At 43.0% G+C, this 26,333-nt stretch overlaps 3 protein-coding genes across 3 annotated transcripts; 1 reads left to right on the top strand and 2 right to left on the bottom strand.

Moving 5' to 3' along the window:
* Positions 1-233: 233 nt before the first annotated feature.
* Positions 234-18,883, top strand: LOC5516958. Its single transcript, XM_048725338.1, has 22 exons — positions 234-380; positions 952-1,268; positions 1,661-1,808; positions 2,497-2,783; positions 3,060-3,201; positions 3,666-3,985; positions 4,287-4,431; positions 5,117-5,433; positions 5,596-5,743; positions 5,832-6,118; positions 6,617-6,767; positions 7,063-7,413; positions 13,715-13,885; positions 14,183-14,352; positions 14,804-14,873; positions 15,026-15,211; positions 15,907-16,161; positions 16,297-16,431; positions 16,884-16,997; positions 17,448-17,570; positions 18,005-18,136; positions 18,651-18,883. Exons 1-22 carry the CDS (start codon positions 311-313, stop codon positions 18,749-18,751), a joined length of 4,140 nt encoding a protein of 1,379 aa, XP_048581295.1. The 5' UTR covers positions 234-310; the 3' UTR covers positions 18,752-18,883.
* Positions 18,874-22,931, bottom strand: LOC5516968 (ras-related protein Rab-20). Its single transcript, XM_001637013.3, has 5 exons — positions 22,777-22,931; positions 20,783-20,855; positions 20,612-20,708; positions 20,168-20,224; positions 18,874-19,597 (listed from the first exon to the last, which is right to left on the bottom strand). Exons 2-5 carry the CDS (start codon positions 20,809-20,811, stop codon positions 19,130-19,132), a joined length of 651 nt encoding a protein of 216 aa, XP_001637063.2. The 5' UTR covers positions 20,812-20,855; positions 22,777-22,931; the 3' UTR covers positions 18,874-19,129.
* Positions 22,932-24,182: 1,251 nt separating this feature from the next.
* Positions 24,183-26,265, bottom strand: LOC5516955 (E3 ubiquitin-protein ligase SIAH1A). The gene has a single exon (XM_001637014.3). It carries the CDS (start codon positions 26,044-26,046, stop codon positions 25,207-25,209), a length of 840 nt encoding a protein of 279 aa, XP_001637064.2. The 5' UTR covers positions 26,047-26,265; the 3' UTR covers positions 24,183-25,206.
* Between the last annotated feature and the right edge of the window lie 68 nt (positions 26,266-26,333).

The raw sequence follows: 26,333 nt of genomic DNA, 5'->3' as shown, positions 1-26,333 counted from the left end.
CAAATAAAAAAAACGCCTTGCCGTGAAAAAAGATTGAAGATTAAATTAAGACGACATTGTAAAAAATCAGTACATTGATGTGGTTACATAAAGCCGAAGGAAATCAACTGCATGGTTATGTTTTACTCGAGTTTCTTAAGTAAAAACAGAAATTTCTCAAAATTTTGTAATAATGGCGTTATAGAACGTCCAATCGTATTCTAAACGCTCGATTCTTTCATAAAGCAAAAATTCCTTTTTGTGACGCAAGCTAGGGCGAGCCAGCGAACGGACAGGACGGACAGAATAGCTTCGGCTATTCGACACCAGCATGCGGAGATGGGCAGTCATTTATGTGCTTCTCTGCATCTTCACAACACCTTACACTGCCACAGAATTAGGTGGGTAAAGACCATGACATCTACTGGATGCAATGTACCTAGAATGCCAGAATGCTGTTCTGGTTTAAATCTCTCTGTCAAATTATTGTGGTCTACTGACTAAAATGTATATCGCCGTGTGCGATATATGCCAGTGCAAAAACATCCCCAGCATTATTGTAAGAAACGAGGAGCTTTTCTAGGTCCAACAATATGTTTTATAGCAGTTAATTTTTAGAGGCTATGTGCTATCGATGTTGGACAATGCTAAATTAAGGTCAGATTGTTGAGAAACGCACGTAGCGTGGAAGGTCAAAACAACAGATACCTCATGCACAATGTTGGATGATGGGCAAGAATGTCAATCAACCACTCCAGTTGAAATTGCTCACATTTGAAAATACAACGGTTTGTTAGCAAAATAATCATTCATGAATGAGATAAGATACTTTATCGTTGTAATATTTTATTAAAAATATCCCAGTTACTCGCTTGAGTTGGCCTATGGAAATGACTGCTTAGTGTGACTTGGTATCGCGCGAAAATGGCGGCATTATTGGTCTTCTTCATTATTTGTTCGTTTCTCTCACAGACTGTGCAGAATATCAACTCGACTTAAGCAGCCGATCCCTGTTCACGGATCAGCACTTTTCATCATCAAGTGTCTACAATAAGAACTTTCAACCTTTCAATGCAAGATACAGCGATGGTTTGGCCGCATGGTGCGCTGAAAAGGTCGACAATCCAAACGATTACCTGCAAATAGACCTTGGTCGCGTACACCAGATATGCGCCGTAGCGTCGAAAGGTTACGAAAGCAGCAATGAATTCACGACTAGCTATAGGGTTCTGTATTCGATGGATAATGCCTTCTGGGCAACTTATCAAGAAACGCCAGGGGAGGACAAGGTATGCTAAAGTCAATTCATTCGTGATTCGCAACATAATTCTTAATATTAAAAGTCGCTTTATCTTTTCGATCGCATATGACTCGCACTAAAGACAGAGTAACGGCGGTAGAATGGGGAAGAAAGATACCTCCCCCTACCCCCACCCCCAAATAAAAATTAGAAATTGCTGTCGACATCACTGATCGGGGGCGGATCCAGAAGTTTCAAAAAGGGGTGCCGAGGCAATACTTTCAAGACTGGGGGGGGGGGGGGGGGTTCATTGTCCATCCATAGATTTCCTTATATTTCTTGTTATTCAGAAGCCAAATGTCTGAAAATAGGGGGGGGACTGTTCGGCCCACCCCTAGATCCGCCTCTGCTGATCTGCTGATTTCCATTTTCTTATTTCAGGTTTTCCAGAGAGGGCGTATCAAAGTTAGCAAGTCAGTTAAATTTCCATTGAGGACTCCAATCAAAGCCAAGTTTATTCGTTTCGTACCGGTGGAGTTTTACGGTCATAAATGCCTCAGGGTGGAGCTATTTGGAGTACTAGATGAAGGTATCTGTATTTCGTCTCCTTCTGTAATCGTTACTTCACCTTTTTTCTAAAGACCATGGGCCGGTTGAAAGTAAGTTAGCGCTAACCCAGGGATAAATACGGTATCTATTGGATTGGATAAGAAGAGTATTGATCTTTGGGATAGCGTTGCTTTCCAGGAACCCGGCCCTGTCTTCCTGTGGAATCTATAATGATATTATTTGAATACTTGAAGCTGGTCGCGCGCACAAGGTAAGTATTCATTTTGAACGCGAAAATATTGACTGATGTAATAAGCTCACAGCTGCTTGGCATGGCGGGAAGGCCAGATCACCAAGCCCGTGGCTACTTCCACTACGAAATCACGTGACTTTTGGGGGGACAAACTTGCGCGCCCCGGCTCTTAGCTGCAAAACTTATTCAGTGCTAAAGAATCAGCCAGAGTTTTTTATTGAAATATCTTTGTACGTTGCTGTCTAGAGTGAGGGGCGTAGCAATTTTTGCCTTCATTTTGTCGTGAATTTGCCACAAGTCACGTGATACTTAGTGCAAGTCCCCTATGCCCCCGCATTGTTAGTTTCGAAATTACTTCTTGCGGTATTGTTTTCGTCTTTGTTGAAAAGTTTTGTATCCTCTGCGATACACAAAAACAAAATGTTTTTTTTTCAAATAAGTGTTTTTGTATGAGTGAGTCACTATGCTATCTTAGGTTGCTCTGAGCCACTTGGACTAGAGATCGGAGCTTTTGGAAGCAACACCTTTGCGGCATCTTCGCACCCCGACAACGCCCACTTCGCTCGTCTCTATTCATCTAAAGGCTGGTCCGCAGCTGAAGCAACGCAAGGCCAATACCTCCAGATCGACTTGATGTCTGCGCGGACTGTATCGGGCGTGGCTATCCAGGGGTGCGAAGGGGGATGGGTGTCTTCTTTTGTGCTCCAGCATGGTATGACCAACAGCACCTTCAATGATTACAAACTGGACGGTCAATATACGGTAAGAGAAAACCTCGTAGTACAGTACAAGGGGAGGGGAGGGGATAGGAATACAGAGTTCTAAAATTTTCCAATTCTAGATACAAAACCTTACATGCATGTACACAATAAAATTCTTCTTCAATGTCTGGAAACAAAGTTGACGGGATAGTCAACTTGCTTGTTTATGAAATTAATGAGTGTAAACTGGCAATTCCTGGCTAGGCACCAGATGGTGCATTTTATCTGCGGAATAATTTAATCCCCTCAGACAATACGATTTTTTTCTGTTGTACAGCACTCGTTCGAGGGGAATAAAGACGCTATCCAGGTTCGCGTGAATTGGCTCAGTAAGCACATCCGAGCGAGATACATCCGCATCAACCCTACCGCCTGGCATTCCTCCATCTGTCTGAGAGTCGAACTGTTTGGTTGTTTAGGTAGGAAGGCATTCCTCCATCTGTCTGAGAGTCGAACTGTTTGGTTGTTAAGGTAGGAAGGCATTCCTCCATCTGTCTGAGAGTCGAACTGTTTGGTTGTTTAGGTAGGAAGGCATCCCTCCATCTGTCTGAGATTAGAACTGTTTGGTTGTTTAGGTAGGAAGGCCTTCCTCCATCTGTCTGAGAGTCGAACTGTTTGGTTGTTTAGGTAGGAAGGCATTCCTCCATCTGTCTGAGAGTCGAACTGTTTGGTTGTTTAGGTAGGAAGGCCGCTGCGTAGTTCTATAAATTTTAAGTTTTAAAAAATTAAAAGTCTCTGCAAGACTACGCAGAATGAAAAACATACGAATGAAAAACATACATCTAATATTAAAACCTCTCCAGTCAACCTTCATCTTTTTTTTTTACACATCTTTTTAGGGATTTGTTTTCATCGATTTTTCACGATTAAATTTTTTTGACAGAGTCTTGTGATCAGTCGCCGCTCGGCGTTGGAGACCACAGGATCCCCGATAGCCACATCACATCTTCTTCAATCATAGACAAAGATTCCGCCGCCAGTCACGCTAGACTTGGGTTAGATAACGCTTGGTGCGCATCTAGTGACGATGATAAACCTTGGATACAGTTCGATCTTGGTGACGATCACGTGATCTGTGCTATAGCAACACAGGGAGACAGCAAATCAGAATCATGGGTGACGTCATACCACGTACAGTATTCTGAAGTGGGTACGGATTGGCAAGGCAATAGTTACAAGGCGATAGGACGTGGCGCCAATGAGGTACCCTACTTTTCTTTCTTCAGAACCATTTCCGTTTCCTATTTAATGTTTGCGTCACGTTACCTCCTGCTTCTATTGTAAGGGCTATATGTGATCAGTTGTGCGTTGTCAGTGTTTAACACAATTTAAATTCACTATTAGAAAAAAAGAACACTAGTCCTGACAAATAAAAAAGCTAGAATGTGCAGTCTCCTTTACAGCAAGTCACGCAACGCACCTCGCGCCACACTGCCCCAGGTCCAGTGAATGCAAGTGTTTTCTACCAAAATACTTATATTGCTTTCTGTAAAATGATTTCCAGCTTTTCGCGGGCAGCTTTGACAAGAGCTCTGTTGTGAAGCATCAGCTGGACAACCCTATTAGGGCGCGGTATGTTCGCGTCCTACCGCAAGATTATAGCGGCTTTGCGTGCATGAGAGTGGAGCTCTACGGCTCTTCTCTTTCCGGTAAAAAGTGCACCTTATAATAGAAAGAAAGCAAAAGGAGAGATAGAGAGCAAGCGAGCGAGAGGGAAAAAGAGAGAGAGAGAGAGAGAGAGAGAGAGAGAGAGAGAGAGAGAGAGAGAGAGAGAGAGAGAGAGAGAGAGAGAGAGAGAGAGAGAGAGAGAGAGAGAGAGAGAGAGAGAGAGAGAGAGAGAGAGAGAGAGAGAGGAGAAAGGAGAAAGGAGAAAGGAGAAAAGAGAAAAGAGAAAGAGAGGGGGGATAGTGGTAGGGAGGGAGAAAGAGGGGGGGAATGGAGGAAGGGAGGGAGAAAGAGACGGGAATGGAGGAAGTGAGGGAGAAAGAAAGGGGGGTTGGAGAAAGGGAGGGAGAGAGAGGGGGGATGGAGGAAGGGAGGGAGAGAGAGGGGGGATAGTGGAAGGGAGGGAGAAAGAGAGGGGGGATGGAGGGAGGAAGGGAGAGAGAGAGGGGGGATGGAGGGAGGAAGGGAGAGAGAGAGGGGGGATGAAGGGAGGAAGGGAGAAAGAGAGGGGGATAGTGGAAGGGAGGGAGACAGAGAGGGGGGATGGAGGGAGGAAGGGAGAGAGAGAGGGGGGATGGAGGGAGGGAGGGAGAAAGCTTCCTTTATACTTGATTTTTCCCCTTCTTTAGTTTTTGAGGGTCAATTGATTTGTTTTTTAATTTGTGCTAGTCTGTCAACGAACATCTGGTGGTATCCGATTGGGAGGATCTATCCCGGACTATAAGATACGCGCAACCTCAAGATACGCACCAGCTTACGCAGGCTTCTCTGGAAGATTGAACGGTCCGTTTGGATGGGCGGTCGGTCCGGACGCAGGCGACGATGAATATCTTGAGGTGGACTTCGGGTACCCTGTGGTGTTGTGCGGAATGGCTATTCAAGGCAGTGGGGTAATAAAGAACAACGAGTTTGTAAAATCGTACAAGCTTCAGGTGTCTCAGGATGGGAGAGACTGGAAGTTCTACTCACCCAAGGACGACGGCGAGGTAGGAAGAATGGGCGAAATTAGTATCATTCTTAGACTTCTTGTAATTCGAGAATTCTATTGATATAAAATGTGTAATGTATGCGTATCTTCTTGTTTGTAGGAGTTTCGAGAATTCTATTGATATAAAATGTATAATGTATGTGTATCTTCTTGTTTGTAGGAGTTTCTTATTCCTGGAAGCAAAGATCGCTTCGATACCGCCAAGCACGTCCTACAGCGTCCTGTTGTGGCCAAGTTCATCCGAGTCTATCCTGTGGAGTTCTACTCGCATAAAACCATGCGAATTGACGTCTTTGGTGTACCGCAAGGTATATGTACTCATGGCACATTTTTTTCATTATCCACAGAAAGATTCAGACTGAAATATCATTATGTGGAAAAATGATTTTTTTATAGGATGGCGATCACCCGTTGGTATCGAGTCAGGACAAACACGAGTTGCGAGTTCCCAAATAACGAGTGATGATCCGTCATTTGACGCTAACCTAGTGCGCTTGTACAGCGGTTTTCGGTGGTGCGCCGAACAGAATGCGGATCCACAGGGTTTCCGGTATGTGCAGGTAGACTTGCAAGTCAATCACGTGATAACGGGTGTTGCTACACGTGGCGATACGAACAACTGGGTGAAGACATACACTTTGCAATTCGCTCTGGCTCAAGACTCGTGGTTCAACTCGACTGAGGTAAGTTGTTGATAGAGAAGCCCGAACAAAACTGGCCTCTTTAGTCATCCGTGCAGTCATCGCCATTATGATTGCCATCTTCAACGCAATTTTCATCGTGTTATCATTGTCATCATTATCAACTATGGACATCATTATTATTACAAAAAAAACAGCATCAAAAGACTATAGTGCAATCACCATTGTTGTCGTAAATCAAAGATCATCATAAGCAAAAACAATATTCAACATCATCATCAACAGCGTTTTCGCCCGGTTGACCTCAAGACAAAGAAAGTTTTGGCCAACTTCGTAGCATGGTGCAACATGTTATGCAGATCATAGATTCTTCGGCCAAACAAATAAACAAAGCTACTATGTTTTATTTTTTAGCAATACTTGCGCCGTTTAGCACGGGTGTCGTTTTTCTCGTCCTGTTGTCACTTCGTCGCCACCTTCAACATAAACCTTTGTTTCTTGTGTCTACAACTTATTCACGTGCCTATTGTGTTTGTGCAGCTAGTCAAAGGGAACAGTGATGGTACCGGAACAGCAGTCAGCTGGTTGGTGAGACCTGTGGTGGCGCGCTTTGTACGAATTACGCCCAAGACATCACACGGAAAGCCCTGCTTTGCGTTTGATCTTCATGGCTACCGCAATAACGATACAGGTGCGTTCTAGATTGGTACTGTTCAATCAAGTTTACTCGAAGCCTCGGTGACTAAACCTAAGACAGTAATATCAATGATGAAAATGAAGAAGATTGTGATACATAGAAGACTTGAGTTACCGGGATAAAATTACATTAAATGCGTCAGGTAAATCCGAGGGAAACTTTGGTTGGTTGGAGTTAGCGGGGGCTCGGGTTACTGAGGGGACGAGGTATCCTGTAAGGATTTTATTATGACGGGTTTGTGTGCCATGCTGGTGTTCATCCATGTTCATGTTCATCTCTTCCCACACAGTCCCCCCTCCATCCGTCGCAATGACCAAGACAGGAGAGCTCTCCGCATCCAGCGACACTGAACTCACGTGCACCGTGTACAGTGACCCGAGAGTAAAGATTGAATGGATCATGAAAGACAAGCCACTCGTCCCACAACCCACCACTCATTACAACAAGGGATTCGCCATTTCGTCTCTGCAAGTACCGTACGTGTCCACAAGCCACGTAAAGAAGCTTGGTATATGCAGCTTCGAGGATTATACAAGGGAGAGATATATCTGCTCCTGGGAGTACAGGTGTAATGCATTCCTACCTCATGTGATCAGCTGTGGCGCTACTGGAGTGACGGGAACTGTGCATGCAGAGATAAGTAAGTCAAGTGTTGAGGGCTAGGTGCTACTGGAGTGACGGGAACTGCGCATGCAGAGATAAGTAAGTCAAGTGTTAAGGGCTAGGTGCTACTGGAGTGACGGGAACTGTGCATGCAGAGATAAGTAAGTCAAGTGTTGAAGGCTAGGCGCTACTGGAGTGACGAGAACTGTGCATGCAGAGATAAGTAAGTCAAGTGTTAAAGGCTAGGTGCTACTGGAGTGACGGGAACTGTGCATGCAGAGATAAGTAAGTCAAGTGTTGAAGGCTAGGTGCTACTGGAGTGACGGGAACTGCGCATGCAGAGATAAGTAAGTCAAGTGTTGAGGGCTAGGTGCTACTGGAGTGACGAGAACTGTGCATTCAGAGATAAGTAAGTCAAGTGTTAAAGGCTAGGTGCTACTGGAGTGACGGGAACTGTGCATGCAGAGATAAGTAAGTCAAGTGTTGAAGGCTAGGTGCTACTGGAGTGACGAGAACTGTGCATTCAGAGATAAGTAAGTCAAGTGTTAAGGGCTAGGTGCTACTGGAGTGACGAGAACTGTGCATTCAGAGACAAGTAAGTCAAGTGTTGAAGGCTAGGTGCTACTGGAGTGACGAGAACTGTGCATTCAGAGATAAGTAAGTCAAGTGTTAAGGGCTAGGTGCTACTGGAGTGACGAAAACTGTGCATGCAGAGATAAGTAAGTCAAGTGTTGAAGGCTAGGTGCTACTGGAGTGACGGGAACTGCGCATGCAGAGATAAGTAAGTCAAGTGTTGAGGGCTAGGTGCTACTGGAGTGACGAGAACTGCGCATGCAGAGATAAGTAAGTCAAGTGTTGAAGGCTAGGTGCTACTGGAGTGACGAGAACTGTGCATGCAGAGATAAGTAAGTCAAGTGTTGACGGCTAGGTGCTACTGGAGTGACGGGAACTGAGCATGCAGAGATAAGTAAGTCAAGTGTTAAGGGCTAGGTGCTACTGGAGTGACGAGAACTGTGCATGGAGAGATAAGTAAGTCAAGTGTTGAAGGCTAGGCGCTACTGGAGTGACGAGAACTGTGCATGCAGAGATAAGTAAGTCAAGTGTTGAAGGCTAGGTGCTACTGGAGTGACGAGAACTGCGCATGCAGAGATAAGTAAGTCAAGTGTTGAAGGCTAGGTGCTACTGGAGTGACGGGAACTGTGCATGCAGAGATAAGTAAGTCAAGTGTTAAGGGCTAGGTGCTACTGGAGTGACGAGAACTGTGCATGGAGAGATAAGTAAGTCAAGTGTTGAAGGCTAGGTGCTACTGGAGTGACGAGAACTGTGCATGCAGAGATAAGTAAGTCAAGTGTTAAGGGCTAGGTGCTACTGGAGTGACGAGAACTGTGCATGGAGAGATAAGTAAGTCAAGTGTTGAAGGCTAGGTGCTACTGGAGTGACGAGAACTGTGCATGCAGAGATAAGTAAGTCAAGTGTTAAGGGCTAGGTGCTACTGGAGTGACGAGAACTGTGCATGGAGAGATAAGTAAGTCAAGTGTTGAAGGCTAGGTGCTACTGGAGTGACGAGAACTGTGCATGCAGAGATAAGTAAGTCAAGTGTTAAGGGCTAGGTGCTACTGGAGTGACGGGAACTGTGCATGCAGAGATAAGTAAGTCAAGTGTTGAGGGCTAGGTGCTACTGGAGTGACGGGAACTGCGCATGCAGAGATAAGTAAGTCAAGTGTTGAGGGCTAGGCGCTACTGGAGTGACGGGAACTGTGCATGCAGAGATAAGTAAGTCAAGTGTTGAGGGCTAGGCGCTACTGGAGTGACGGGAACTGTGCATGCAGTGATAAGTAAGTCAAGTGTTGAGGGCTAGGTGCTACTGGAGTGACGGGAACTGCGCATGCAGAGATAAGTAAGTCAAGTGTTGAGGGCTAGGTGCTACTGGAGTGACGAGAACTGCGCATGCAGAGATAAGTAAGTCAAGTGTTAAGGGCTAGGCGCTACTGGAGTGACGAGAACTGTGCATGCAGAGATAAGTAAGTCAAGTGTTGAGGGCTAGGTGCTACTGGAGTGACGAAAACTGTGCATGCAGAGATAAGTAAGTCAAGTGTTGAAGGCTAGGTGCTACTGGAGTGACGGGAACTGCGCATGCAGAGATAAGTAAGTCAAGTGTTGAGGGCTAGGTGCTACTGGAGTGACGAGAACTGCGCATGCAGAGATAAGTAAGTCAAGTGTTGAAGGCTAGGTGCTACTGGAGTGACGAGAACTGTGCATGCAGAGATAAGTAAGTCAAGTGTTGACGGCTAGGTGCTACTGGAGTGACGGGAACTGAGCATGCAGAGATAAGTAAGTCAAGTGTTAAGGGCTAGGTGCTACTGGAGTGACGAGAACTGTGCATGGAGAGATAAGTAAGTCAAGTGTTGAAGGCTAGGCGCTACTGGAGTGACGAGAACTGTGCATGCAGAGATAAGTAAGTCAAGTGTTGAAGGCTAGGTGCTACTGGAGTGACGAGAACTGCGCATGCAGAGATAAGTAAGTCAAGTGTTGAAGGCTAGGTGCTATTGGAGTGACGGGGACTGTGCATGCAGAGATAAGTAAGTCAAGTGTTAAGGGCTAGGTGCTACTGGAGTGACGAGAACTGTGCATGGAGAGATAAGTAAGTCAAGTGTTGAAGGCTAGGTGCTACTGGAGTGACGAGAACTGTGCATGCAGAGATAAGTAAGTCAAGTGTTAAGGGCTAGGTGCTACTGGAGTGACGAGAACTGTGCATGGAGAGATAAGTAAGTCAAGTGTTGAAGGCTAGGTGCTACTGGAGTGACGAGAACTGTGCATGCAGAGATAAGTAAGTCAAGTGTTAAGGGCTAGGTGCTACTGGAGTGACGAGAACTGTGCATGGAGAGATAAGTAAGTCAAGTGTTGAAGGCTAGGTGCTACTGGAGTGACGAGAACTGTGCATGCAGAGATAAGTAAGTCAAGTGTTAAGGGCTAGGTGCTACTGGAGTGACGGGAACTGTGCATGCAGAGATAAGTAAGTCAAGTGTTGAGGGCTAGGTGCTACTGGAGTGACGGGAACTGCGCATGCAGAGATAAGTAAGTCAAGTGTTGAGGGCTAGGCGCTACTGGAGTGACGGGAACTGTGCATGCAGAGATAAGTAAGTCAAGTGTTGAGGGCTAGGCGCTACTGGAGTGACGGGAACTGTGCATGCAGTGATAAGTAAGTCAAGTGTTGAGGGCTAGGTGCTACTGGAGTGACGGGAACTGTGCATGCAGAGATAAGTAAGTCAAGTGTTGAGGGCTAGGTGCTACTGGAGTGACGAGAACTGCGCATGCAGAGATAAGTAAGTCAAGTGTTAAGGGCTAGGCGCTACTGGAGTGACGAGAACTGTGCATGCAGAGATAAGTAAGTCAAGTGTTGAGGGCTAGGTGCTACTGGAGTGACGGGAACTGCGCATGCAGAGATAAGTAAGTCAAGTGTTGAGGGCTAGGTGCTACTGGAGTGACGGGAACTGCGCATGCAGAGATAAGTAAGTCAAGTGTTAAAGGCTAGGTGCTACTGGAGTGACGGGAACTGTGCATGCAGAGATAAGTAAGTCAAGTGTTGAAGGCTAGGTGCTACTGGAGTGACGGGAACTGCGCATGCAGAGATAAGTAAGTCAAGTGTTAAAGGCTAGGTGCTACTGGAGTGACGGGAACTGTGCATGCAGAGATAAGTAAGTCAAGTGTTGAAGGCTAGGTGCTACTGGAGTGACGGGAACTGTGCATGCAGAGATAAGTAAGTCAAGTGTTAAAGGCTAGGTGCTACTGGAGTGACGGGAACTGTGCATGCAGAGATAAGTAAGTCAAGTGTTGAAGGCTAGGTGCTACTGGAGTGACGGGAACTGCGCATGCAGAGATAAGTAAGTCAAGTGTTGAGGGCTAGGTGCTACTGGAGTGACGAGAACTGCGCATGCAGAGATAAGTAAGTCAAGTGTTGAGGGCTAGGTGCTACTGGAGTGACGAGAACTGTGCATTCAGAGATAAGTAAGTCAAGTGTTAAAGGCTAGGTGCTACTGGAGTGACGGGAACTGTGCATGCAGAGATAAGTAAGTCAAGTGTTGAAGGCTAGGTGCTACTGGAGTGACGAGAACTGTGCATTCAGAAATAAGTAAGTCAAGTGTTAAGGGCTAGGTGCTACTGGAGTGACGAGAACTGTGCATTCAGAGATAAGTAAGTCAAGTGTTGAAGGCTAGGTGCTACTGGAGTGACGAGAACTGTGCATTCAGAGATAAGTAAGTCAAGTGTTAAGGGCTAGGTGCTACTGGAGTGACGAAAACTGTGCATGCAGAGATAAGTAAGTCAAGTGTTGAAGGCTAGGTGCTACTGGAGTGACGGGAACTGCGCATGCAGAGATAAGTAAGTCAAGTGTTGAGGGCTAGGTGCTACTGGAGTGACGAGAACTGCGCATGCAGAGATAAGTAAGTCAAGTGTTGAAGGCTAGGTGCTACTGGAGTGACGAGAACTGTGCATGCAGAGATAAGTAAGTCAAGTGTTGACGGCTAGGTGCTACTGGAGTGACGGGAACTGAGCATGCAGAGATAAGTAAGTCAAGTGTTAAGGGCTAGGTGCTACTGGAGTGACGAGAACTGTGCATGGAGAGATAAGTAAGTCAAGTGTTGAAGGCTAGGCGCTACTGGAGTGACGAGAACTGTGCATGCAGAGATAAGTAAGTCAAGTGTTGAAGGCTAGGTGCTACTGGAGTGACGAGAACTGCGCATGCAGAGATAAGTAAGTCAAGTGTTGAAGGCTAGGTGCTACTGGAGTGACGGGAACTGTGCATGCAGAGATAAGTAAGTCAAGTGTTAAGGGCTAGGTGCTACTGGAGTGACGAGAACTGTGCATGCAGAGATAAGTAAGTCAAGTGTTGAAGGCTAGGTGCTACTGGAGTGACGAGAACTGTGCATGCAGAGATAAGTAAGTCAAGTGTTAAGGGCTAGGTGCTACTGGAGTGACGAGAACTGTGCATGGAGAGATAAGTAAGTCAAGTGTTGAAGGCTAGGTGCTACTGGAGTGACGAGAACTGTGCATGCAGAGATAAGTAAGTCAAGTGTTAAGGGCTAGGTGCTACTGGAGTGACGAGAACTGTGCATGGAGAGATAAGTAAGTCAAGTGTTGAAGGCTAGGTGCTACTGGAGTGACGAGAACTGTGCATGCAGAGATAAGTAAGTCAAGTGTTAAGGGCTAGGTGCTACTGGAGTGACGGGAACTGTGCATGCAGAGATAAGTAAGTCAAGTGTTGAGGGCTAGGTGCTACTGGAGTGACGGGAACTGCGCATGCAGAGATAAGTAAGTCAAGTGTTGAGGGCTAGGCGCTACTGGAGTGACGGGAACTGTGCATGCAGAGATAAGTAAGTCAAGTGTTGAGGGCTAGGCGCTACTGGAGTGACGGGAACTGTGCATGCAGTGATAAGTAAGTCAAGTGTTGAGGGCTAGGTGCTACTGGAGTGACGGGAACTGTGCATGCAGAGATAAGTAAGTCAAGTGTTGAGGGCTAGGTGCTACTGGAGTGACGAGAACTGCGCATGCAGAGATAAGTAAGTCAAGTGTTAAGGGCTAGGCGCTACTGGAGTGACGAGAACTGTGCATGCAGAGATAAGTAAGTCAAGTGTTGAGGGCTAGGTGCTACTGGAGTGACGGGAACTGTGCATGCAGAGATAAGTAAGTCAAGTGTTGAAGGCTAGGTGCTACTGGAGTGACGGGAACTGCGCATGCAGAGATAAGTAAGTCAAGTGTTAAAGGCTAGGTGCTACTGGAGTGACGGGAACTGCGCATGCAGAGATAAGTAAGTCAAGTGTTGAGGGCTAGGTGCTACTGAAACAACACGGAGTTGGAAGGGGGTAGGTGCGACATAGCATAAGATATTCTAAAGATATTCAGTGTTTTGAAAAATAAGGGAGGAAGGGGCGAGTTGTTTGCGTAAGCCCAACACACATTCCCCCTTCACACATTCCTAGCTACGCGCCGCCTCTTGGTATGCGTCTACAGCTATTTCAAATAAGGTTGCACTTAAGAATCCATGTGTCGTAGCCCGTGATGATTCATGGGTTAATGGCTGAATCGTGATAATGGCTGAGCCCAGATATCTGAATCATGTGTGAATATTAAGCTATATGAATATTAACAGGCGCATACAACAGATGATACAGTTTTCTAGACATGGACTACTTTTTATTAACGCTTACTTTCTTATTTATTTGATACCCATGATGCACCGCTGGTCACGACACGACCTAATTCTTCATTCGTCATCTTGTTAACTAATAAAAATATTGGCATTCGACTCAGTTATAAAAACCTATCTTGCTTTTATATTTAAGGAAACAAGTGTGAGCAAATACGTCGTTGCCATGGCAGCAGTACGTGCATGCCGAGTGACACGTACCCGGAAGGCTTTTACTGCACGTGCGTCAAGATGGGTAACCACGCCTCCAGCGGTAGTGGTGCAGACAGAAGTCGCTTGAGGCCTGGCACTAGTGATTACTGCCGAGGTGATGAGGCCTTGAAGGGATTATTATCACATTAAAGAATGTCGAACAACCACTCCTTTGGTTGTTTATGATTGAAAACAAAGTGTGAAGTCTGATACGTTATTGACGTCTGATAGGTTATTGAGAATTGAACAAGAAGCTCCTACATATTTAATTTTCAATTTTTTTTTTTACTTGGCTGTTCTAAGATAACTACTTCTAGCTTTTAAGCGTTTCGAAAATGAGTGTTTCTTGTATACTCTTTTAGACACTAATCAACCATTGATTGATGTATCCCTCCTATACTACTTTTTGTAGCAAACCACGCATTAAATAAAAACGCAGAGCAAAGCAGCTCGGACGTGGATAAGCCATCAGACGCCGAGAACGCCCTGGACATCACTAAGACATCAGGGGACGTGGATAACCACGGCTGTTCTATGACGATTTCCTCAGATAACCCATGGTGGACGGTCGACTTGGGAAGAGTAAGTACAATCGAGATATACACAAGCACTGGCGGGTGGTCGGGTTGAGGTGGATAGTACAATCAATATATTGTGGTGGAGGTGGTCGACTTAGGAGGTGTATGTCGACTCAGGGAGTGTAGTACAGACAAGATATTGTGGTGGAGGTGGTCGACTTGGGGAGTGTAGTACAGACAAGATATTGTGGTGGAGGTGGTCGACTTTGGGAGTGTAGTATAACAAGATATTGTGGTGGAGATGATCGACTTAGTGAGTGTAGTACAGACAAGATATTGTGGTGGGGGTGTAATTACAAACAAGATATGAATCACGGGTGGTCGACTTAGGGGTTAGACCATCAAAGCATGCAAGGCATAAACAACCAACAGCCTATAAACAGCTGATTATTTAAGTCGAGTTACAGCTCAATACAGCTGTTTGGTCTTCATCATCGTTTGTTTTGTCTCTTCAGAGCTATAACATCAAAGAAGTGGTGGTTAAACGAGCAGAGTGCTGCCCTGTCAGCGTTTCCATCCACATAGGTAAAGTGTGTATCCCTCTTTGTGAGCAACAATTCTTTGCAAATATTCCTTCTCGACTTGCGAGTGAATAACGACCGCCCAGATCCTCCTTTCGAGAAAGTTTCCGTCATATTACCAAATTTCTTTTATATCCCTTTTACTGAATTTGTCAGGCGATTCCAGTGACAGCGGTGGTGCTGGTAATGCGCAGTGCGGCACGCGCATGGAGCTCCCACATGGTTCGTACGCAGCAGCGTACTGTCAACCACCAATAGACGGGCGATACGTGTCAGTCAGAGCACATGGGAAGGACACCGCACTCGCGCTGTGTGGCGTTGAAGTGTACTCGGAATTCACGGGTAAGAAACCAGGGCCGGGTTCCTAGAAAGCAGGTTAACGCCATCCCAGGGATAAATGTCCTTTTTATCCAATCAAATGTCAGGCCTATAAATATTAGGGGGGGGGGACGATCCAGAAAGAAAGTATTGGGGCAACAGCCACGCCCTTACTGCTCATTTCCCTATAATGCTTGAAGATATGGGGGGGAGGGGAAGAGGGGCACATACCCACAGTGTCCCACCACTTGCTACGGCCCTGAATCATAGAATGTCGAGATACCTGCTTTCTAGGAACCGGCCCCAGGAAAATAGAACAAACAGAAAACTTTATCTTTTATGTAAGCTTGTTTGGTTTATTTAGAGGAATTTTACGAATAAAATTACATGCGTGGCATGGCATTTGGGGGTTATTCTCTGGATAATCGAGATTGATGAGCTGAATGATGAACAGATCTAAGTTGAAATAAGGGGCATGGATGTTTATGCTCGTCTGGTGATAATAATAATAATTTCTTTGTGGTGACAATCGTTTACGCTTGTAACCAAAAAAGCATAGATTGTGTTTCTCTTTTGGTGATGGTTTTTGCCTTGTGAGCATAAATCTTTTGGTTGCAATTCATCATAAGACAAAGAGTTAAAACTGAAAAGTGTTTTTTGCTAACGCTAAACACCTGGTTTCATAAATATATCGCTGCCTTGTCTCCGTTGTGTTACAGACTTCGATGAATGCACAAATAGCACAATATGTCCAGATAGCGATCGCATGCTGTGCACAAATACTGTGGGCTCATACACTTGTTCATGTGACACCGGGTTGGCCTGGGACGAGAAGAAGCGGAAGTGCATAGATGTGGACGAATGTATGACGGGAACTCACAACTGTAGCACCACAGCAGAATGCTTGAACATTGTCTCAGGTTATACGTGCACGTGTAAAACTGGTTACCATGGTGACGGCTATCAGTGTCATGGTACGTATCTTGATAACGTGCCTTTAGTTGGGTAGAATTTCCATTTTGTACTGGCTTGACTACTCCCCTTTGACTACAACACTTTGTTTGTTTAGTAACCACTATTGTCAGTAATGTGTGTTATTGTTTTCTTAGACGTGAACGAATGTCAAGAAGGACTAGCAAATTGTGGTGATGACACCAAATCACAGTGTATAAATACCGTGGGCTCATACAAATGCTCTTGTAATACTGGGTACCAGTACCAAGGAAATGAGCGCGTGTGTAAAGGTAATATAATGAACCTGGTGGACTTGGCGGAGTCATAATTCATAATCAGGCCTGTAGCCAGATTCAAAATTTTACTGAGGCAAAGATAGCCACTGGACGATAAATCCAGCAAAATCAGGTGTTTTATTTTATACTTTTCAATTGTGAAACACTAAACATTAAAATTTTACTGAGGCGGGTGCCTCACTTGCCTCATGCTGGCTACGGCCCTGATAAGACACATTTTTAGTACTGTTAACATGAATGTTGCGTTGGCACTTTTTTATGATACACATCAGCACAAATTAATCTGCTTCGACATCAAATCTGATTAAATAATCCGCGAGTGGTTTTTAAGGGTGAAAAACAACTACTACCAGTGCGACAGTGATACAATAAAAAAGTGCATTGGCTTCTGCACAATGGGTCTTCTAGTGACATACAACAAACGCTTACCTATGTTTTCCATGCAGACATAGACGAATGTAAAAGCAAGGACGACTGCTTGCAGTGCACTAATCAGATTGGCGCTTACAAGTGCGGTAACTGCGCTACAGGATACTCGCGACGAGGATGGGTGTGCGAAGGTAAAGAGAAAAGAAGGCGGGGCGAGGGGGGCAGGGTTTCTCTGGGGCGTTGGCACCATCTCAAATTCGGGGGTGGGGAGGGGTCAGCAGGTGTTCCCTTTGATCTGCCAGTGCTGAGCTAACCAGAAATCATATGAAAGTGCACGGCAGGTAACCAAAACAGCTTGTACCAGTGCAGTCCGTAGCAGGGGGTGGGGCAAGGTGGGTACGTACCCCCTCAATATTGACAAAGATTCTAAGGAAATGACCAATAGCGGAGTTGCAGTGCCTCCAAAATTTCTTTAATGTTTCTGTATCCCCCCCCCCTAACATTTCGAGGTCTGCTATGCACCTGCAGTGTACAAAAACCCCAACAATACATTTCATTACCGAGGCACAACATTATGCGTGCCCCTTATGTACGCGAGGACATATCTCGGCTAATCAAGGTTTGTCTGTATCTCTTGAAAGATTTGGATGAATGTAGCTTCGGCAAGTATGATTGCCCTTCGAACATGTTGTGTAAGAACAAAATCGGTTCGTACGAGTGCGTTTGCAAGGATGGATACAAGAGAAAAGGATCTGTCTGTGTTGGTAAGATGTGTCGATAGTACCACCCCAGGGATGATCCTGGTACCAGTCATCACGCCATCATCATCATCATTAGCATTGTCATCAACTGTCATCATCATTATCACCATCATCACCATTAGTATCATCAACAGCATGATCATCATTAACATTGTCATCAACCAGCATCACCATCAGAAACAGCAAAACCAGCATCATCGTCATCATCAGAAACAGCAAAACCAGCATCATCGTCATCATCAGAAAAAGCAAAACCAGCATTATCGTCATCATCAGAAACAGCAAAACCAGCATCATCATCGTCATCGGAAACAGCAAAACCAGCATCATCATCGTCATGGTCATAACCCATTATTGCCATCTCATAGCTTCATCATGTTTTAAATATTCCCAATGCTTTTATCTAATTGACTTTTGTTCTCTTCTTGTTCATACAGACGTAAACGAGTGCGAGACAGTTAAATGTCCTAAGAACCATGCTTGTAAAAACACAGACGGAAGTTATACTTGTGTTTGTAGAAAAGGCTATAATCTGGTAGAGAATGAAGATGAAAAGTTTTGCGTTAAAGGTAAAAAATACTATTATGACTTCTCTAAATGTTTAAAGTCCAGGCATTCTACTATAATTGTGGGTGTCCCACTGAAAAGATTTCTCTGGACTTTCAGATGTTATCAAAGCAGGCACATACCCAGGTTTTACTGGGCTGATTGAGGGGGGGGGGGGGGTGCACAGTCATAGGTTTCATAAGGAAAAAGCATAGTATATGAAGATTCCTTAATAAGAAATTACCCTTTTTTCGGCCGCCAAGAGGGCTTGAAAAGAAATGACCCACTTTTTGGCCGCTTTTTGGATGCCTGTGTACTTGTCTATCAGAGCTTTCCTTATAATGTTCTAAGAATGGCTGAACCAAAACAATACACTACTGGAGAAGGACATGTGAATTTCCTGTGAGAAACCCGTGAAAAAACCTGTGAATTTTCACAGGTTTGTCACAGGTATCTCACAGGTTTTTCACAGCTTACTCTCCAGTAGTGATAGTTTGCTACTCACAAACTGATTGGCAGATGTTTATTTTACTTCAGCACTCAAGCGCAGCGGCCAGGCCAGCCCTGTGATGTCTTCACTGCTATCCCACATGCTTGTTGCCATGGTTACTTTTGTTCTCACAATGACAGCCTATTAATCGACCCCACTTGTCACTTGTAATTGCAATCACTACTTATGAATTATTACTGTAAAGGAATGAACAGGATATGGGTAGCACATTATATACAACTATGAAATGATTTTCCTATGAATAAAAAGTGCAATTGAATTTTTTTTTAATTTGAGTAAAATGATTCATAATACAATATACCTGTGAAGTAAAAGTCTAATCTTCTGGTACCCATCATTTTTTTTTCTTGCTGGCAGCATTTTATCAGCAGCACTTGATTAATTGAATTATCATTATTTTAGCTGACATTATTTTGTCAACAACACCTCTTGCACCTAGTTATACAGTAGCACTTTTCTAACTAGTTGATGGATGGCCATAATATTTAAGCTGACAATATTTTTGTCAGCAGCATTTCTTTTTCTCAACTGTAGCACCTCCCCCTTCCATATTCACCCCTGTTGGACGACGAAGTGATTTACTTGCAGTTTCGGCATCATCCAGTGGCAAACAAGTAGACAAAATAAATTCAAAAACATTGTCAACTCCATCCCCAGTCTTTGAACTTGTCTCAAAGAAAGGAGTCCTTTTCAAGCTTAGTAAGGACCGACTCTTGAGCTCATTTTGCACCTTTGCTAACTCCATCCCAGCAGCTTCTGTTATTCCCCTTGTGTCATCTGTTACAAGGTCCTTCTTGCATCCAACTATGACCACCAAGCAATTGGGCTCTGCAGCTTGCAAAAGGTGCAGGTGCCTGTCGTTAAGTACTTTGAGAGATGATTCTTTGGTGATATCATATGCAACAATGGCTGCTGATGCTCCCCGGCAGTAGAAAGATGACAGACCAGCATATTTCTCTTCACCAGCAGTGTCCTGAAGAGAAAGGATAGGAATTCCGTCCTTTTTATTATAAATGTAGTGTACAGCCATTTATAAAAAAATTTTTATTTGCATAGTTAAAGCCATAAAATTATCAAAGAGGGGGACCAAGTAATGCTAATGTTTAAGCCTGAGATAGACATGAACATAGATTGAAGGGGAGGTGAGATATTTGTATGATTACTAAAATAAAGGTTAGGGCTGAGATAAACCCCTCCCCTGGATCTGCCACTAAGCCATTCTCATCTAAAAAGATGGGAAAACCAAGGTTACATCTGGGACTATAGGGGGTCTATGAGGGGGTCTAAATAAAAGAACTGCCATTTGACAATGGCCATTTGCTGTTTGCACTGACAACGTTTATTGAAATAGGTGTATGTGAAAATAAGGGGAAGGCAACAAATCGTATGAAAAACATATGGCTGAAGGAAAATTGATAGAATTGGCGTAAGAGAATGGTGACATTATTCTGCTAGCCCACTGTGGCAGAAGAATGGTAAGTCCAGCCCCTATCTCTAGCCTCTGCGACATTTCTATTCATTAAGAGCATTAATACTTCCTTACCCATATTGCAACATTGTATGGTCCCCATTGCTTTAAAAAGAATGAAGCACCTATTGTCTGGTAAAAAGAAACACTGAAATGAGATTCACACATGACACTTATCAATTCTCAGTTGCTCCTAGCACCTTTTTATCAGTCCTCTGTAAAACAAATGTGAACTCCTTCCCTTTATTTTTTTATAAGTAGGGCTGGAGGGCGGGGCACAAGCCCTCAGTGCTCCACCTCCTGCTACGCCCCCTGCCCCCATAAAACATGGCATATCACGACTGTCAAAAGAAGACACTGTGTTTCGGGGATAAAAAAAAGGCAATTAAAGTCATGCCTCTTTTTCGCTTTGTATAAAAAATGTAAATGAGTAACAAAATTCATGGTTTTGTATCTAAAAGGGGTTCATCTTGCACTACTTCTGGCTATTACCCATCACTCCCTTGAGCCAGGCCTTACACTTAGTTTGTCCTCTGTGAAGACTCTATCAATGTATCTCTGGATCAGTGATGTTTTTCCAACACTTGCTTCCCCCAAGATGACAATCTTTAGGTCCCTATGAAAATATGCAAGTATATTACCCGTTTATTAAAAGCATCCCAGGTCGGAAACAATTGCATATTTACTTACGCTTTCTTTTTCCCAGGAGGTTTCTGCATGGCACTGAATTTTGAGGCTAGTAATAAAAATTGACTCTACCCATCTTTAAGAAAAGACACAGATGAGCAATTGATAATCTATGAGTGCATAAGAGTGAAATATATGGAAATATAAATTAATTTATGTCATAGAATTTTGAGCCTGAAATAAAGAGGGCAAGGTTGCCAGGAGAAAACGGGCTGCAATCAAGATACAGAATGATCGTGATATCAAAGATACAAAAACAAGGATTCTTATTATTTATTGCACTAAATATGTTGATTCTGATTGGATAAGAGCACACGCTTTTTTCTGAGAATTACACAATCTGAGGGTCTTTACTAATTAACTAGCAGATAAGTGATTCTACAAATGCAATCCATCTTGGACCTAGGGCGTGAAGATTCGATTGGGAGAAGAAGTGGTTTCCGAACATTTTTGTTTTTGCATAAGGTTGTTTTACTGAATCAATTTATAAAAAAAATAATAATAAAACTTGCTATTTTGAGTTATTTGGGATAAATAAATGTCTTGCTAAGAAGAATCAGTCTCAGGCTTCTGGATATCACTAAAACCTCAGGCGATAAGTTAAACAACCTCTGTCAGTCGTCATTTTTTCATTCATCGGCCGATTTTGGAAGGCAATGCAATAATGAATTTGGTAAATAAAGTATAAACACATTGACCCCTCAACCGGCCTGTACCGGCTTTGGGAAGTACCCACAACCCAAAAAATTCATAAATTCAAAATAAACACAACAAGATGAAGATACTCAGGCATCAGTCTAAGGGATAAATGGTCTTGCAGATATGCATCCAACCAAGGTGTTGGCATCTACTCTTAAGCCAAATAATAGCACAGGTTCTTTGACAAATCTCAAATCGAACAAGGAGAGAAAAGCAGAATAACCCCTCTCAATAAAACGCTCAAAATACCACACAAGGGAGAGAGATCAGCAAACACAGCTCAAGACACAAATAGATAACTTTATTCTCATCCTCCAGGTACATTTCCTTGGCCTCAAAACACAATGTCCATTCCTTGAAGGATTGTACAACCACGAAAATATCTTTACGTATTGCAAAGCATTCTGGGAGATCCAGGGGAAAATTCCTGAGGGGAGGGCCAGTCAACACTCCTCTCCCCAAAGTCAGATGGTTTTTTATAAGTCTTTTCACCCCGAAGCCAAACGAATCAATTCCAGGTCATACAGACCCAGAATAGCAGTGTAAACAATTTTGGAATCAATTTGGTTTCAGAAAAGACACCATTTAGGAGAGCTGTGGTGATTCATTAGAAAATTATTTTCTCATCTGGGCAAAGCCAAACAAGAAAAAATCATCATGAATCCACCTTTGCTTGCAAATATCCATAAGCAAAGCACTTAATTATGCCCCAAAAGACTTCATGATGTCCTGAGACACTCTCCTAATATGCTCATAGCTGTATTTTTTTATGAAAAATACACGCAACCATCAACTTGTGCTGGCTTCAGCACATCGACGAGGGATTAAAAGTGGGGACCGCAAAGCACTGTTGGAAAGCTTGGATACCGCTGACTAGGTGCAGCTGTGTTTGACTTTGACGGGCTGTATAAAACTCAGAATAGGGGGGGAGGTATCTGTTTTCAGTCTGTTTTTTGTAAATTCAGCTCCAAAAAAGCCAGGAGTCAATGGGTTAAACTCTGAATATGAAATGAAAATAATAACAAAGGAGTGGCTGACAAGGGACCTTTAAGTGTTTTCAAATCCACCTCATTCTACATTCTAGCAGTAGTACAGAAATGGTATTGGTCAGAAGCTGAGATTTTAGAAAAAGGCACGATTACTTAAAACGATAATATAGTGTATATACCATGGCATACTACACCTTACTTATTTTTACTTGTTGTTACAAGGTAGGTCTACATAGAGTTCTCAATTTCAAGACCGCGATTATGTAGAAGTTTATCTATACATTAAAGCATAATTAGGCGAAAACTTACCTATAGATAGTACTTGTGATACTTGTGAATTCAAAGTTGCACACAGACTATCATATCATACAAAATTGAACGCTAAGGATGACAACTTAAGCCATCCATCGAAACACCATGGTCGCCTGATACATTCTGAAGTCCGGTATGGCCATTGAGACTGGGTACTAGACGAGGAAAACATTCCAAGCACAGGCAGCCTAATTGTTAGGGCGTTTCCACGGTTGTACAACAACAACCGATATCGTGGGGGGGGGGGGGGGTAGAACAGCAGAAGGTTGCCCCATCCTCGTTCCCAGGGTCCCACCCTCCCCTCCCCCCAAAGGGGATATGAGGACCATTTCATAAAGAAACCCCGGAATTGTTAATTTTTCTTCCATGAGTAGGGCTCAAATTTCCTCCCATCTTCAAGATTAGAAGGCTCCAGGTTTCCTCCCACCTATTTGATTTATATATAGATAGGCACTGCCTAAAGGCGGAGCCAGCATACATTCAGTTTGAGCCATGGAAAAACTTCTTTGGGTGTTTATGCACAGGCTACCCGCGTCAATGAAGGATTTTTAAGGACATACGAAAATAAACATCTATGAGTTATATCTTCATGCTCTATTCATGAAATAAACTTAGTTGGGATGTAAATGGATCCGTCTGTGGTGTTTTTTTCCCAAGAATCTCAATTTTACGAGTTTAGAGCGATATAAGTTTGGCTCAAAATCCGAGACAAAGTTATAACGCTCTAATCTCGTAAAATTGAGCTTCTTGGGAAGAAAAAACACCACAGACGGATACATCTACATCCCAACTAAGTTTATTTATGAATAGAGCATGAAGATATAACTCATAGATGTTTATGTGCTTGAATTGGTACATATGTCCATAGAAATCCTTTACTGACGCGGGTGGGAAGCCTGTGGTCATAGTCATTTTAAATTTCAAATGTTCTTCGAATTCACAAAGTTGCTAACACTGGTCCTTGATATCTTTCTCTAAAGTAACCTGGAGCAATTATTTTAAGCATTGTTAATCTTTACTTCCTAATCACTGGACATATACTCATTTGCCCTAGTAAAATTTTCCTCCCATCTTTTAGATTAATATAATTAAAGATTGTGGGCCAGCATGATAGGCATGGGTAATAATTATCCTCATAAACTGCATTATTTGAGTGGTAAAAGAAAGAGGTAGACTATCTTTTATATTTTTAGTACAAACATAGTGTATAAAACAATTATAATTGTATTTGTATAATATATAATATCCCATGATTCGGTATATATAAAATAACTTCTGCATAACAATTATCACAAGATGTAAGCCTGGAAAACATGGAGATGTGTCCATAATTTGAATTTGATAATTAATTCTTATAAAGAATCAAATCAACTAGATTGCCATTCCATCTAATGGAAAGCATATAGCATTCACCATCCATTTATTAAAGTCAATTTTGATAATATGCTATGTACACATGTTTATAAATCTAAAGCTCACAATATATTTTCCCAAAGATTTGATAAATGGTTGTTTTTTTCAAATACACACTGAATACGGTTATTCCGACTCTGCATTCTAAACTATCACACAGATGTATACTGTTTGTTACTTTTTGAGAACCTTCTATTTTCTTTATTAAATTGCCTTGCTTTTTAAAGAGTTATTCAATAGCTTCTCATTATATTGCTTTATCTTACTAATCATATATGTTAGTTGCAAATGCAACCATTATGTACATATATATGCTCTTAAGTTATGTACTCTATACAAAGTTAATATTAGCAATAGCAGCAAATAAATAAATAATTTTATTCAGAAATAATAGATAACCTTATAGAGACACAGGGAAGCACTTGCTACATTACCAGATACTGGAACATTGTATAAAACCTATAAGGATAACATAAAGCCACTGTATATAAAGAAAACTACAAGCTTTAGTTAAAACTTTTGTTGGCTTTAGATAAAACTATGAAATATTGAGGCAATCATAACCACTTTCTGTTTGAAATGTGTTTGTTTTGGAAACACAACAAATCTGCTGTATAACTTAGGGGGAAAAATAGGGTGATAGCCATTGATTAAATGTTATAACTTGAGGAACCTGAATGACTTGCTTTGATATAACAAAATGGACAACATCTTCTATGTAACTGTATTTACTCATGTATTAAAAACACTTTTACGTACAAAAAGTCTTTTAAAATCAGGGTACATCTTAAATATGGTAGCATCTTATACATGGGCATATACAGTTATTTGATCCCCAAGCATTGATGAAAAAAAATCTATTTTCATTTTTTAGCTTGGAGATATAATTTTTGTCCTATTAGATAAGACCCTATTTCCTATCTTATGTATGTGAAAAGTGTGATTTCCAATATTTTTCACAAGAGAAAAATGATTCGCAATCTTGGGTTAAACAAAAGAAATGCTCATAATGCATTAACTAACCATAGAAATTGTAACATTTATCCCTAAATTCCCATTATCTGCAAAAAGGTGAGCAATATTTGCATCGAAAACCAAGCAATCAGAATTTAAAATAGCAGAAGCAATTCCCTCGTGGATGCTACGTGGTGTCGCCTCCCAGGCAAGTCTGCGACGATTGCCATTTAGTTCTAGTCTATAAATAAAACTCTCTGCTTGCTTCCTGGTCCCTATCAGCTGTACTATGGCATAGAATTGCTGGTGACCTTCATACTTCTCTTGTTTTTCCAAAACCAGCATAAAGTGATGACCAAAACACGACTGCATCATTACCCAATCAACGGCGCCAGGAAGGTTAATGTCAGTGGCAAGGAATACAATGTCTTCGCCTTGTAGTGTTGTTATGGATTTGTGTGTATGCATCAAATGCGGCATCACCGCGTCCAAGGAACCTTGCCATTTACACGAAGCACCGGGGCATGGACAAGAATATGGCCGAAATTCGCACGATTCTTCGTGCTCTGCTTTCTCTGTGTGGGGTAAATTCACTTCGCAACCAGAGTTAGCGTATTTACAAGGAAATGAAACCGTGTTCGCTACTTTTTCCATCGCTAGATTCCGAATACTCCCCAAAGGTCCTCGACATGTTGGGCAACAAGTTAGTTTCGGTCTACAGTTTGAACACACAAGATGGCCGCTTGAACACTGTAAAATTGGCGGTAGAACATAGTCAAAACACACAGGACACTCGAATATACTAGTAAGATCGGCATTAGTTGGTCCATGTTGAGGAATCACACCAATCCGGGGTGATTTTTGGATCGCTTGTGCCGCTCCTGTCTTTGGATTCATCATGGCCGCCAACACAGATTCCAATAAGGGCTAAACGCCCACTCACTTATGAAAGAAAAACGGTTTTAAACCCAACTTGCTGTTTCTGTTTTGGTGTTTGTCTTATCCCCCTGACATTGTGTCTCTCATCGTGAGTAAGAAGCTCTTATATAATAGGAAATCTTGAGTAAAACAGAGGATTCACTTCACCAGGTCGAATATCGGCGAAGAGTAGATGCTACAAAGAATCTTTAGGACAATAACAAATCTCACACCACCCCCGTTAGTGGCACATGAAGATCATACGAAGA

Source organism: Nematostella vectensis, chromosome 3 (assembly GCF_932526225.1).
Source record: "Nematostella vectensis chromosome 3, jaNemVect1.1, whole genome shotgun sequence".
NCBI lineage: Eukaryota > Metazoa > Cnidaria > Anthozoa > Actiniaria > Edwardsiidae > Nematostella > Nematostella vectensis.
This window is presented reverse-complemented; position numbering and strand designations above follow the sequence as displayed.